Below are 15961 nucleotides of genomic sequence, written 5' to 3'. Positions count from 1 at the left end.
CAATATTCAAGTATCAATAAGGTGGAGAATACACAAATGATTCAATTATCTGAAAACATCCACTTGTCAGGTTCCGGATCTATGACAAACACATCATCACGTGACGATGTTAAAATCTTAAACCAGCTTTGTACCTATATGAGCAACGCAACGGGTGCAAGTTGTGGAGCAAAAACATGTGATATCATTCATGGTCTTTTGGGGTTGTTTTCTTTCTCTTTATTTTTTTCTTTTTTTAGGGGGGGGGGGGGGGTCTTTAGTGGTTTTCTTTCTGTGTAACATGGAGTTTTATTTGTCGTTTGGTCGTTTTTGTTTATTGCAATGGCACTGTTCGTTTTCGACTTATGAATCCGGCTATCCATTTGGCATCTTTCGTCTGTCTTTTACCAAAATATTTTCGTTAATACACTGAACTCACATGATTTTTCGTAAGTCTTTTTTTTTTTTGTTACGAAAATAGTCTCACGTTTTTAGTACCACTAGACGCGAAATTCGTCTACACATAAGACTCATAAACAATTAAAACTGGTTGACACAAATTAAGCCAGTGTAAATTATTTGAAAAACGAATTTGTACGTAGTACACGACTCCCCTCTGCACTATAATTCTTTATGTTTAGTGGACCGTGGAATTTGGGTAAAAAGATTTCATTAAAATTAGAAAGATCTTAATTTATCATAAAGAATATGTGGACTTAATTTCAAATTGATTGGATTTTAAATTCATCAAAAACTACCTTGACCAAAACATTAAACCTGAAGCTGGACAGACGGACGAACGAACGGACCATAAACCGGAAAAGATAATACCCCTACTTGGGCCATAATCATAAACACAATACAAACTGAAAAGTGTTTTATTAATAAAATATTTGTTTGATTAATAAATAATCTATAACATAAATAACTAAAATAGCACGAAGATGATTGTCAAAACCATTGATTATGAACGATAATAAATAATGATTGCGCTGGCTTGCACACATGCATTACAAATTTAAATGTGCATTCACATAATTATATATATGGTCTTTAAATAGATTTTAGCAAAGCTCGCTTTTAAAAAAAATGCCTTTGTAACAAAATCTTAAATATTGAACGTATTTGTATTTGTATATAATACAAAAAATATTAGAAATATATATTTTTCAAGAAAAAAAAGTTCAGTCAAACGAAATCCTAACTTAATTTAAAAAAGGCTGCCGAAAAAAAGACTACCGAAAGAAGTCGTTTTTTCGTGATATTCATTTTTCATTTTGACCATAATGTATAATTGAATTCCACTTGGGTTTATTAACAAAACTAGAAAGGTTCACTTTAAATTTTATACTTATTCCATTTGGAATGCTTTAACAAACATAACAGTAACATCTCCTGTCATTTATAACACACAATTGCATTTAGGTGCGAGGTAGAAAACACAATACGAAACATAATTTGACATAATATACATATATGTAGACCAAATAAAAATATTTATTTATCATCAATAATTCATAAACCGATAAAAAAAACCTGTACGTATATTTGAACTTTCCTTGGCCAAAACAAAAATGCAATATGTAGGAATGTACACAAAAATGACTTGACGTTCACGGTGCCAAACCAAAGATTTACATAACATGAGTAAGGATAGGCTTAACATTTCAGATAGACTTCACATATTAGGGTGGGCTTCACATTTTATGGTAGTCTTCACAATTCGGGGTAGTAATGATAGGCTTCACAGTTCAGGGTAAGAAGAAGGAACTGAAATACAGGTACATATGTTTTTGGTCCAACTAAACTAACGTAAAGCCTCTATCTAATCAGGCAAATCAATTAACCAATCAAAAGACGGTTCAAACGGTACAAAACACATAGTGTTTAAAAATAAATTTAAAATAATTATTTGATTATTATAAATCAACATATTAATTTCATTGTATTTTTAGTTACTAAAATTAAATTATGCATATTTTATGTTTATTTAATTTTAACATAATCAAGTTCAACAAAAACGTCCGTTAAAATTACGGACTATAGATGGTCGTTCAAACCTACTCTGGAATGGAGTAGTGAAAGATCAGAGTTCTCGAAATGGTACCATAATTTTACAAAGGACCCACGCCTGCAGTATTTGTATTTTGCAATAGAAATGTATTGAGGACCAGCAATTTAACAGTGACCACCAGGAGAAAAAGGAAACTTCCAGAATTCTGTAAAAATTCTACTAAACATGGAATGTTTTAATGTATTTAAACGGCTTATACATGTATTTTCTGATATTTCTAATAAGTTTGATAAACAGACATGCTGAGTTTTGGCATGACACGCAATGTTGTGAGTTGTGAAATCACACGTGTTGTCGTGCGTTTTTATAATACACGTGTTGTCGTGACTTATTTCACAAAATAAAATGCAATCATCTAATCCAATGATAGAATATAATCTCAAAGCACTACATTTGTGTACATTTTCAGGTTCATCAAACTGAGGATCCTTAATATCAATACTCGCTGTTTCCTCGTTTAATATGTTTCAGCTACTCAGTCTTTCGACGCTTTTGATACTAGATTCTAAAGTTATTAAATTTGTTTGTCTTCGCTGATATTTCTCTGAAGTCCATGTACATGTACGCCTGTCTTCGACATATAGCACGTGTAGAGCTTTATTTATGCTTTGGGATTATAGATCTTCCCGTTGTTCCTTATAAAGCTGCATGGATATTTATTTAACAAATTTGATCCCATCCTGTTTTTATAAATATAACCGTAATGTCCTTAACAAGCAGCTAAAACTACACATCTTGTTTCGATTTTGAACTGAAATAACTTCCAAAACTAAATTTGACATCACTGTAAAATGATTCGACCTTCTTTACCTTCGGTAACGGCCATTCGTACTCGTTCGGAATATGTCCGTCCGTGTCTTGCTCAAAATAATATAGCACTGGGAAACACTTCTTCATACGATATGTGTCACGTGATATTAGTGACATATTGATTGCTATAGTGTGATGGTATGAGAAAAGTTTAGATGAAATGAAGAATGCCAATAGTATGTCCAGTGTATAATGTCCATGTCCTAGAAGAATGAAAAATACTCCGAAAATACCAACTATCCAGTTAAGTGTATGTAAACAAATCATACTGCGAGGAGTATCTGAAAAAAAAATCATAAATATATTACTTATAATCATTGTAATTAATAAAGCCAATATAATTGATAAATGAGTGTCGTAAAATGTAAAGATTGAATTATACTACTAAAAGTTCGAAAAATGTACAACTGTGGTTCTGAACACATATCCCCAAACGCTCATTTTCTGAGTGCGAAGCAGAAATTGATAACAATGAAGTTATTTTAAAAATATCATACTTTAACGCGTATTTTTGTCCGTATTTGTTTTTTGTGTGTAATTAGTCGCCGCGGCTTGGTTCTTTTCGTTTATATTTTAATATAACTGCAATCAAAGGTAAACGATGTGCTTCATATTAATCATTTAGTTTCTACTCATGCCATGAACGTATTAAAATTTTTGGTTACAAAATATTAAGTGTAGTTTTATTGTTTAAATATCACATTTCTGATCCTTGATAATTCTGACATCAATCATTTCATTATTGTGGTGAGTCAGGGGGGTGGGCAAACCCCTTCTCTACCTCCCACTCCTTGAACCATAGAATTATCAATTATAGTTCTTTACATTATAAAATGGCGACTTTTAAAATTAGGTGACCGTTAAAATTCATGAAGATATCGGTCATACTCTCTTATTATCTTATCAGCGTCTTTTCACGTTGTACCTCAGACTTGTATTTGTGATAACGAAATATTGACATTAATATGAAGATGTCCTAACTGGTAGACATATTTAGATTGTGACCCAGACGTACAAAGATAAATATTTACAAAATGTAATGTATAAATAATGCTATAAGTATTAATACCATCAATAATACATCATATATATAGCTTCATGTGGTATACTTATATTACTGCCTAAAGTTAAGCATTAACCAATAATTAAATGCTTTTTTTATGTATTATCTTTGTTTGGTGAACCTTATAGGTATATAAGTCAGCTATATTTGGAAAAACCATTTGGAAATTTGAGTTTTCAATGTTCTCCAGCTTTTTTCTTTATTTGGCCTTATAACTTTGTAATTCGAGCATCACTGGCGAGTCTAAAGTAGACAGAACGCGCGTCTAGCTTAAAAAATTATCAGCCCCGTATATTTTTCAATACGATATATCAAGGAGACATATACATGTATTCCAGTGATACTATAAGGGAGCAACAATTAAACTTCAAGGGAGGGGGGTTCTTTCCGGGTATTCTCGATTCCTTCACTAATGAAACTTGACATAACGATAAAGCCAATTGTGCTGTAAATGCGTTAAACATTAGCAATCAATCAATCAATATGTCTTGTATTTGTCATTATTTTATTTTGGATTTTATATCAATAAAATGTTTGACCTTGATTTTTTAAATAACTTACATTCATTAATACAGAGCACAAGTAAAGTCATTATAACAGTATGACAACTGACGGTGACCAACCTTCACCTTTTAAAATAGATTACTTACATTCATTAATACTAAGCACAAGTAAGGTCATTATAATAGTACGACTACATAACAACCTTGACCTTCAGATTACTAACATTTATTAATACTAAGCACAAGTAAAGTCATTACAGCAGTATAACCACTAAACTTTGACCTTAAGATTACTTAACTTCATTGATACTAAGCATAAGTAAAGTCATTTTAACAGTATGAATACTGAACAACCTTGACCTTAAGATTACTTACATTCATTAACACTAAGCATAAGTAAAGTCATTATGACAGTATGACTACTAAACAACCTTGACCTTTTGATACCTTACATGCATTGATACTGAGCACAAGTAAAGTCATTATGACAGTATGACCACTGAACAACCTTGACCTTAAGATTACTGAAATTCATTAACACTAAGCATAAGTAAAGTCATTATGACAGTATGACTACTGAACAACCTTGACCTTTAGATTACTTACATTCATTAACACTAAGCATTAGTAAAGTCATTATGACAGTATGACTACTGAACAACCTTGACCTTTAGATTACTTACATTCATTAACACTAAGCATAAGTAAAGTCATTATGACAGTATGACTACTGAACAACCTTGACCTTTAGATTACTTAAATTCATTAACACTAAGCAAAAGTAAAGTCATTATGACAGTATGACTACTGAACAATCTTGACCTTTAGATTACTTACATTCATTAACACTAAGCCTAAGTAAAGTCATATGACAGTATGACTACTGAACAACCTTGACCTTTAGATTACTTACATTCTTTAACACTAAGCATAAGTAAAGTCATTATGACAGTATGACTACTGAACAACCTTGACCTTTAGATTACTTACATTCATTAACACTATGCATAAGTAAAGTCATTATGACAGTATGACCAGTGAACAACCTTGACGTTTAGATTACTTACATTCACTAACACTAAGCAGAAGTAAAGTCATTATGACAGGATGGCCACTGAACAACCTTGACCTTTAGATTACTTACATTCATTAACACTAAGTATAAGTAAAGTCATTATGACAGTATGACATATGAACAACCTTGATCATTTATATTACTTACATTCATTTATACTGAGCATAAGTAAAGTCACTATGACAGTATGACCACTGAACAACCTTGACCTTTAGATTTCTTACATTCATTAACACTAAGCATAAGTAAAGTCATTATGACAGTATGACTACTGAACAACCTTGACCTTTAGATTCCTTACATTCATTAACACTAAGCATAAGCAAAGTCATTATGACAGTATGACCACTTAACAACCTTGATCTTTTATATTACTTACATTCATTAATACTGAGCACAAGTAAAGTCATTATAACAGTATGACCACTGAACACATAGTCTCCACACGTCTTTATTCCGTTCGACTTTAAACCAATGGCTGCATAGAACCGTACGACACGTGACAGTCTCTCCCAGCTATCTTTCACTTCCTGAAATGGATTAGAAATCACTTGTGTATGGGTCATTCATTAAATAAAGATACATCTACTAGGATATTGCTTTTCTGATTTGCTTTTTTTGTTTGCCGGTTTGTTTGTTTTCGGTTGTTAGTGTTGTTTTTTGGTAATATGACGATTGATTCTTTGATATTTAGAACATATTCTGACAGTTTTTTTTTTTAAACAGTTTTTGATAATCATGTACCTAGTATTTATATTCATAGTAACCTCATCGAAAGTCGAGGTTTTTAACTTCCCCGTACTGATACAGTAATGTTGCATTTCAAATATTTTACCCTGCAGGGGCGGATCTTAACATTTTTAAAATCGGGAGTTCTAACCCAGGATAAAGGGAGGATGAGGTCCAACCACTTGTTCCCATTCAAAAGCATTGATCGTCACAAAAAGGGAGTTATAACTCCTGGAACAATATCTCCCTTAAATCCGCAACTGCACTCTAATAAACAAGTATAATTGTTTCAAAGAAAATATATTCTATTTATACTTCTTAGTAACCATGGTAACTATTTATGAAATAAAACCAAATCACAATGTATATAACGGTTTGATTTTTAGATTTAAGATCATGTTTATGTTGACTTTTAACCTTCAATGTGAAAAATACCAGATTTGTGTTTATCTACTATTTGATTCTTTTATCTCAAATATGTCATTCAGGAAAAACCTAGTAACAAAAAGTAACGAACTTTACTTCCTCGACTTACTATTCTAATTTATGTTTTGAAAGCTATTCGTATTTGCGATTGTGTTATTTAGCGCTTTTCTAATTTAAAGATTTCAATTTGCTTAATTCGACCATTGAATGGAGACAAACTTATCTTACATAATTTTATTTTTTTACTTTTCTAATATCCTATAACTGTACAAGGGTAGAACTATTCTAGAAAAGAATGTAACAATTCTTTTACAAAGTCTTCTGGCAGACTTGGAGAACAATTAATACAGGTACCAACTATAACCAAAGACGTGAGAAAGGTTCTTTTACAATCGTTTATTTATTCTTTTTTAGTATTTATTATATCGCAATATTCCCTGAACATGAATTTGAAGTAGTGTACGTAATCTTTATTTTATATCAGTTCAAATTTGAATGTTAGAATTTGTATATGAAACCGCACAGCACAAAACGAATATTGCGTGTTATACCTTCACTTCCCATCTGTAAAATAGTAGTGCAAATGGATTGGAGGGATGGGGTCATTTATTCTAATATGTTTAGTATTATGGTAAAAGTACATTAATTTTCCTCTTGTTGAATACATTTCATTCATATACTTTTATTTGTCCGATTTTTATTTTATATTTGGACACTCAACAGGAACGCCTAAACTAACTCGAATAATTTCAGCGGTCTTTAGGGTCATTGTCCTCCAGAGTGCAACTTGATGTAGCGATCGAAGGGAGTGAAATATAACATCTGGATTATTCGGGTTACGCCTAAACCTATTTTTAATGAATTGAAACGTGACTAAACGTTAAAGTTATAGTTTATAATTTTAATAATCAGATAAAAACATTTTTTTTAAAGTACATTTTTACATGGCAATAAATCACACAGTTTAAAAATATTAATCTGTATTGAAAAAAATATTTAAATCATATATGAATAAAGTGAAAGATGATTAGAAGCAACTGTCAAAGAGACAGCACAATACAAAATATTAGATATAGAAAACTTTATTTTGATTCGGTATCTTATAAAACATATTCACATTTGCCAGTGGTGGATCCAGATATTTTTATTAAGGTTTGGGGGTTAAGACTATCATAAGACAGAAGTCGCTCAAGTCAAGCATCAGTGATACCCTAAATAATCAATCAAAAGTTTCCAACAAAAAGGGGGCGGGCTCTCTGTCCCAAAAATCCGCATCGGTAAGCTCTGGTGAGCCTTTTACCAACTTCAAAGTATGACGTCTAGAGGACAACAAATGGTTTACACAAAAGCTATGTGTCTAAGCAATTTACTTTGATCAATACAACCCCGAGTCAACAACAAAAGCTGTGTGTCTTGGCAATTTACTTTGATCAAACAACCCCGGGTCAACAACAAAAGCTATGTTTCTCTACAATTTACCTGGATTAATACAACCCCGAGTCAACAACAAAAGCTACATGTATGTGTCTCTGCAATTTACCTGGATCAAAACAACCTCGAGTCAACAACAAAAGCTATGTGTCTTGGCAATATACCTGGATCAAAACGATCCCAGGTCAACAACAAAAGCTATTTGTCTTGGCAATAAATTATACCTGGATCAAAACGACCTCGAGTCAACAACAAAAAAGGAACAAACTTAACTATCTAGTTCTACCATCAACATCAAAAATTTTACATTGCATAACAAAATAACAAAAAGACAATCAATGACGAGCGGCGTTTATAACAAATACCACCTTTTTTACCAGTACATAGATTCATTCGTCACAACTCGGCCGATTCCGTACCTTCAGAAGGAGAGTAGCGGTTTAACCCGAGGATTGCCGATTGAGTAAAGATTCATTCGTCACAACTCGGCCGATTCCGTAACCTCAGAAAGAGGGTTATCGGAGTAATCCGAGGGTTGCCGGCTGAGTTAAGATTCATTCGTCACAACTCGGCAGATTCCGTACCTTCAGATTTACCGAGGATTGCCAATTGAGTAAAGATTCAGACGATACTTACAATACGATTACAGTTGTATTCTTTCTGTGGCATTGGTATGGCTGTAGACATAACACAGAAGGATCGTAGAAGGTAGATTGTGGCAGCTATAATCATTACTCGCTGAATCACTAGAAACCTACAAAATAGAATGAAATGTTAAATCATTGTGTCACGCCAAGGATATATTTTATCCATTACAATATATATTTATATAACATGTAGTAAAATTATAAGTTAATGCAAGTTTATATCGTCAACATTTACAATAATTATCAGTATATCAATGAAATCAATATGAATTTTAAAAAGCTTAAGGTGGTACCCAACACTTTCACTAAAATTAATTTGGCTCGTTTAATTTTCATAAAATTTTGCCAAAGTATTTACTTTGACCCTTTAACAAAAATACTAAAATATAAATTTTTTTGAACCAACCGTTTAGACAGAAAAATTACACTGGTTATATAGCAATTTGAAAAAACATCAATGTTGATCATTGAGAAGCTTAATATTCCCTTAACAACACAGCGTAATTAAAACGTTAAGCTGATTTTACAGAGTTATCTCCCTGTAGTGTTATGCACCACCTTAATCCAATGATTTTTCTTTTTGAATTGTCGTCTTGATACAAAGGAAAACTGGACAAACAAAGTCATTCATGCCATTGGTATAAAGTTTTTATTTAATAGAATTTTTTATTTTCTTAATTTAATTTATTTTCTTTTTCTTTTATACTTATTCATTTTCCTTTTGGGGGTTAATTTCTTTGACGTTTTATACACTAAATGGAGTTATTTCATTCAATTTCTGTATGTTCATTGGAAACTCTATCAGCACTGTCATCCCTGAATTTGAACTTAGTACATTTAAATCTGTCAAAGCTATATTCTTTTAAAAGATTCCTAAAATAGCGTGGCGTGCCAGAATGTATGATATAATGTTTAAAAAAAGAATCATCTTTACGAAACAAGTCCTACATCTTGCACCCAAGTGCGCAATAGGAGAAATGACATGTGCATAACGATTATAAAAGAAAAGCGTCTCTTTAATTTTCAACGTAACCCGATATCAGTAAATAATCGAGGTCAAGAATTTCACTTGAAGTATTTTCTTTCTATCTCATGTTTAAATAAGAAATCCGAGATTCTCTCCGTAGTTGTTTGTCAGATTATATTATACAAACAAATTTTATTCCTTTTCAATGGTGTACAATCTTTAAATTGAATGTTTGTTTTAAACTGTATAAACTTTAACCTGACTATAAAAACTAGGACAGTGGTTTCAAACTTTCTACTTGTGTTTCACAATAAGATATTTGAACAGTTAACAAGCTGAAATCCCTTGGATTTGAGTATATCTCTTCAATGTACTTTTCAATATCTTCACTGCTAATATATTAACTGATTGATTGATAGCCGCTTAACGTTCAACAGCGTTGGATTTGCGTTGTACATGTTTTAGATTAGCTCACAAGGTAACAGTCAACAGAAAACATGTCACCATTTCAGACTTTTAACGCCGCTAACAGTACTTCAAAGTGAAACCCAAACAGTGTAATTTACATAAATTGTCGCTGATTAAGATCATCGTAGTATATTTGTAAATTCGTTTAAACTCCGTTAAGTCCAATATTAGTATATGCCCTAACAGCTATCAAAGGCACCAGGACTACATTCTAGTACGCCAGACGCGCGTCTCGTTCACATAAAACTCATCAGTGACGCCCATATCAAAAAAAATATAAAGCCAAACAAGTACAAAGTTGAAGCATTGAGGATCCAAAATTCTAAAAAGTTCTGCCAAAAACGTCTAAGGTAATCTATGCCTGGGATAAGAAAATCCTTAGTTATTCGAAAAATTCAAAGAGAGTGATAATCTAATAGCGCTTTTCCGGAAATGTTCTCCTTCTTTTCCATGGTTACACTTTATTGACCCATTCATTCCACTTCCGATACTACCTCCCCGAATATTTGAGGCCGAGGTTTTTGAGGAAATAATAACGAGGTAAAGTTTAAGTCATCCTTCGGATAATGTTATGAACGTTGACCAAACTACATTTTGTATAAAACACATAAGATCTTCATTCTAAAAATGTGCGCACGGTCACAGGATCATGAAAACACGTTTTCTATCAAGTTTCTCATTCATATATCTGTGCACTTTATTGTGAAAGGCTTAAGCACGTGCGATCATGAAAGTTACAATTCCTTTTGCCAAAATGAAGGCTAATTTCAGATTGCCTTTAGCCAATCAAAATTACGTTTTATAATGAAATATACAAAAAGTCATGTAATGTAGTTATTTACATGTGTTACAAATGTAGTTCGACTACATCATCTTAAGGGTCTATTCGGAAGTGTAAACCAGTAATTCAATTTATTTGAATAAAATATTGTTTAAACTAACTAAACCAGTAGTAACTAACAGACCAATCACAGTCGAGTATTGTAGATATCCGAATTATGCGAAAAGAGAGCCGTGGTTGAATGGTAAGCGCATTGGAGTACTAACACAAAGGTTCATGGTTCGATTCCCGTTCCATGGAGAAAATTTCAGGGACTGAATGTTCAGCTCTCCATTGACATCATTTGCGAGAAACGGTGATAGTCGGTCGGAAGAGGATGATAAATGGTTGGCCCTAGGTCAGAGAGAGAGCAATATATCTTGCACGTAAAAGACACACTTGTAGATATCAAAAAAGAGCAGATTAGTGCCGCTACAAGGTAGCACTTGTACCGGCAAAGTGGAAAAGGAATAATATAAATTACAATTACTTGTTTCCCAATCCACTATAAATATATATGTTAAAACTAAATATCAAATGCATTATTATAAAAAAATTACCTGTATTTATGGAAAAACAACATTATAAGTCCCATTATAATAAGGAAAAAAATAGCTCCTTCTGTCACTCGATAAGCCCATGGTATAAACGGCAAATTGTCTAGAATTATATCTGGTAATGGCGGATATTTCTTTTTATCTGGTAAATGTTCCTGTGCATACGTCACAGCAAAACCCGAGAAAAAATGAGAACAGAATATATATAAAACAGATAGTGCAAATTTTCGTCGGTCCAATTTCAGTTTCTTTCTGATCTGAAAAGAATCGTCATCAGAATCGGTTATCGAAATTCCACCGGAAGGGGAAGATAATCCAGACCGTGTTGAAGATTGTTCCGAATGGATGTAATTATTGAAAGTCGAATAGGTCTGTTTAAATGGAGAATCACTTGTTTTCTGGTCACGATTGCGTTTTTCCTCTCTTAGATTTTCAATAAGAAAGCAAAGTCTTCTTAAATCTCCAAATGGCAAGATTTGTAGAGGTGCTTGCTTGAGATCCTTTTCAGTCAGCGATAGAAACACTCTTCCGTCAATTTTATTTTCTTCACAAAACAGCTTCCTGTATTGTTTGAAATCATTTTCGTCAAGGTATGCACCTACGTCTTTTATGGTCCAGAGTTCCGTGTCCATTTCAAAAACCTATTGCAGCGACTGAAAAATAAGAACAACAAAATGAGAGTCTAGGCTCGTTACAAACAAGGCTTGTTTTTAATTTATATGTATACTGCAAACTTAAAGCAACGTGTTAATAAAATTCCCACTAACACACAACCAAGGGACATTAAAGAGCTACCAATAACAAAGTTACAATAATTAATTATTTTTTTTACAAATTACTACAAACAAAATCCACATGTTAAATACTTCCACCAATTGAAGTAAGACATATATGGTCAATTTAACCAGTAAACAATACTATAGTTACCCTGTTTAAAAAACAGTGTTGAACAGTCAAAATTTAGGCTAGCGTCAACGTCGAAATTTCTACGTTGTGAAGCAAAAATAGCAAACATGTACTTTACTTCCAGTAATTATAAGCAATTGTATCATGTCAATAACTAGGACAAAATAATTTAAACTATTAATCGGATATTTTGGTCAAACAATTCCGTTTATTAGTATTATATAAAATCTTCTCACTGAATTGTATTCGTCATAGATTAAAGAGTTTTGTATCTGATAATCGGGTTAAAAACTATGTTTATATCATTGAAATAGACACTCCTATTCGGCTGAATCGTTTGGGAGTAATTCAAGTAGAAAACCCGCTTTCACCGCTATTTTGGCCCAATACAATACAAGCAATGGCAAAGGTTGATATTATAGAACCAAAACACAAATTTAAAAGGGTAACAAAAAGTATACGATTGAATGGAAACAGCAGATAAATTGTGAATTTTTGTTTTGTGTTTCAACGGTAAATTTTGATAGGTACATATAGTTCACAAGACATGAAATTATATTACTAAGTTTTAATCGGGTTTATCAAAATTGTTAATAATGGTCTATGCTATTTTCTTCATCCTGTGTTTTGTTTCTTTGCACTGCTATTTTTTCCGCACTGTTCATTTTCTCGCATTGTGCTATACCTACATTGTAAAGGAAGGTTGTATTTCGGTGCAAGTAAAAACAACGATACGTTCATATTCACATTAAACATAGACACTTTTAAAACTCTTGACCGTCCACATTGCCACTTAACCATTGACCGTGCGTTGGGAGATCGCGGGGACAACCTTCCATGCAGAGTTATCGGTCCTTGCTCTGCATGGTAGATTGAAAGGTGTATAGCCGGGTTAAATGGCTATTCGACTAAATGTAAATCAAGAAGGAAGATTCGCTCCTTAAACTTTTATATTAGCAGTCCGGTAAGACCGAACAACAAACTCCAAACTAAATGTAAAGTAACATACAAACAATAACAATATATATAAGCACAAGCAATTAAAGGATTAAGCAGATTAACAGATGACAAATTAGAAATAACAATAGATTAAAAGAGTAATTAGTGTCCGACACGTATTTGTAAATTATAGTCCAAACTGTCACAGAGAATTAAATAATGAAATAAATAGAGTAAATGCATTTAAAACCTTTGTCCAAGATTATGACACATCATCCGTGTAAAACACTTATGCCTGAATTTACGACAAAGTCTAGAATAATAAAATAAATGCAAAACTTAAATATACATTAAAACAATTGAAATGCTAAAATGTGGTTTACAAACTAATTTCATTGCACTGTTCCAATAGTCCGGTCATATATTCCCGCGGCCCCTGAAGACACGACCCGGGTCTTAATATCATATTCATCTGAAATTGTTCCGAAAGTTTCTTCTGTGATTGTAGCGTCCTCTGTAACGATAGTTTTGGTTTGGATGATTATCTTCTCTTGTATTTTTCCGAATATTGTCCAGTTCGTCTTCTAGTGTTGTGATTCGATTCAACATACGTTCTTTGTCGCGCTGTAATTGATATTGCTGGTCGATTGCCTCAATTCTTTGATTGTAAATCCGAAGATTAGCCTCTTTAAGATTAGTAATGCTTTTTCGTAATATTTCCATTTCTTTTTTATCATCTGCACCTTGTTTTTTAAATTTTTCTAAATTGCGAACCACACTGTTATGCTCTTGTTTCAGCTCTTTGAATTTCTTTTCGTAATGAACACTTTTGATTTCAAACTTCACTCTCTCTGAATGCACTCGGTCGTGCCTGAGTGTAACGCTATCAATGAATTCTCTATCATAATTAAAGGCGGGAAAGAAATCCATCAGTTCAATAGTGGTAAGTTCCGCACAAGGAAAAATTGACATAGCTTTGTTTTCTTTGAATATCCTCATCCTTTCTGCGTCGCGGCGTAACTTTGATTTCGATTTAACTTTGACTACTTTCACGTCCGGTTGTCTGTGAAAATCACACATTCTGGCGTAATGTCCAAAATTTCTGCACTTATAGCAAAATGACGTTTTTGCTATACATTGTTCAAAATGAAAATGGTTGTTAATAGTTTTTCCACAAAAACAATAACAATATATATAAGCACAAGCAATTAAAGGATTAAGCAGATTAACAGATGACAAATTAGAAATAACAATAGATTAAAAGAGTAATTAGTGTCCGACACGTATTTGTAAATTATAGTCCAAACTGTCACAGAGAATTAAATAATGAAATAAATAGAGTAAATGCATTTAAGACCTTTGTCCAAGATTATGACACATCATCCGTGTAAAACACTTATGCCTGAATTTACGACAAAGTCTAGAATAATAAAATAAATGCAAAACTTAAATATACATTAAAACAATTGAAATGCTAAAATGTGGTTTACAAACTAATTTCATTGCACTGTTCCAATAGTCCGGTCATAGGTGTTCTACGTTTTACAATAACGATGAAGTTTTCTAAACAAACTGATAAATAATTACAAACTTGAACTATTTGATTACTGATTATAGCGTAAAGTTTATGTCCCTTTTATTTGAACGAAAAACGGTAAACCAATATCTTGGTAAATGAATGTCAAGAATTTTCCACACAACTCAGACCGTTTAGATAAAACTACTAATTGTAGAGACATAAAGGAATTCCAGTCTTTAAAGCCCATAATTAAAATTGAAATGATAGAAAAATATATTTGAAAATGAAATAAACAGTCATTAGTTATTTGTAAAAAAGAGTTAAAAAAAAATCCACGACACTACACTTCTTTAAATTTGCTGCTTTACAAATTGATAATTAGATGAAAAGGGTCGCTATCATAGAACTCAAAAAAAGATGTCAATTGAAATGTTTGTTTCTTTTTATAATTCTTTCTCACTATCAACTATTTGCTTAATATTGAATTTAGATTCTGAAGAGATGGTTTCGATGTGATAACCTTTAATCATTCGAATTGGAGTTAGTTTCCTTATTTTCGATAATTTTATAAGGGGGCGCAAATTGGATGCTAGTTGATTTTCTTATTTGAACTTTTCAAAAAAAGAGGAAATAAGTAACGTTCATATCACATAAAGACAAAGCGATCCCAAGCAAGTGTTATTTTAGTCTGCACTGAGACTAAGAGGTAAGGATTGAGTGTTGGCTTGGTTAAGAAGAGTTATTTAAGTCTATGTTCAGTCATGGTGTTATGACTGGCTAAGAAATGTACACCAGTCTGCACAGCTATGAAGACTTACGATCGCCTACACTTTCAGAGCACCTGAGATCACCTCCATGTTTGGGGTATTCATTTGCTTTAGTCTTAAGTTTTCTATGTTGTGTTTTGTTGACTTGTTTTTTTTTTCTCATCATTTGTATGGTTTTGTTTTTACCTTTGCTATGTAAGTTCTTTTCGACATGTGAATTTTGAATGTTTCCGTGGTATTTCCCGCCTTTAACTAGTAACCATCAGCCTTAAACAAGTCAA

General features: G+C 32.4%; 1 protein-coding gene across 4 annotated transcripts in view; it reads right to left on the bottom strand.

Annotated features, from left to right (window-relative positions):
* Positions 1-841: 841 nt before the first annotated feature.
* LOC139503827 (sphingomyelin synthase-related protein 1-like) overlaps positions 842-15961 on the bottom strand; it is a 54385-nt gene continuing 39265 nt past the window's right edge. For 3 of the 4 annotated variants that reach the window (XM_071293760.1, XM_071293759.1, XM_071293762.1), the window contains exons 2-5: positions 11553-12202; positions 8727-8844; positions 5884-6034; positions 842-3144 (exon numbers count right to left, since the gene is read on the bottom strand). In XM_071293760.1, the coding sequence (XP_071149861.1) occupies positions 2780-3144; positions 5884-6034; positions 8727-8844; positions 11553-12181 (1263 nt within the window). In that variant the 5' untranslated portion in view covers positions 12182-12202 and the 3' untranslated portion in view covers positions 842-2779. Of the gene's footprint in view, positions 3145-5883; positions 6035-8726; positions 8845-11552; positions 12203-12476; positions 12721-15961 lie in introns of those variants that run through there. The other variant, XM_071293761.1, reaches the window with a different exon arrangement.

The sequence above is a fragment of the Mytilus edulis genome, chromosome 14 (genome assembly GCF_963676685.1).
Source record: "Mytilus edulis chromosome 14, xbMytEdul2.2, whole genome shotgun sequence".
In the NCBI taxonomy this organism is placed as follows: Eukaryota; Metazoa; Mollusca; class Bivalvia; order Mytilida; family Mytilidae; genus Mytilus; species Mytilus edulis.
The sequence above is the reverse complement of the archived record's forward strand: the minus strand, read 5'-3'. Positions and strand labels throughout refer to the sequence as shown.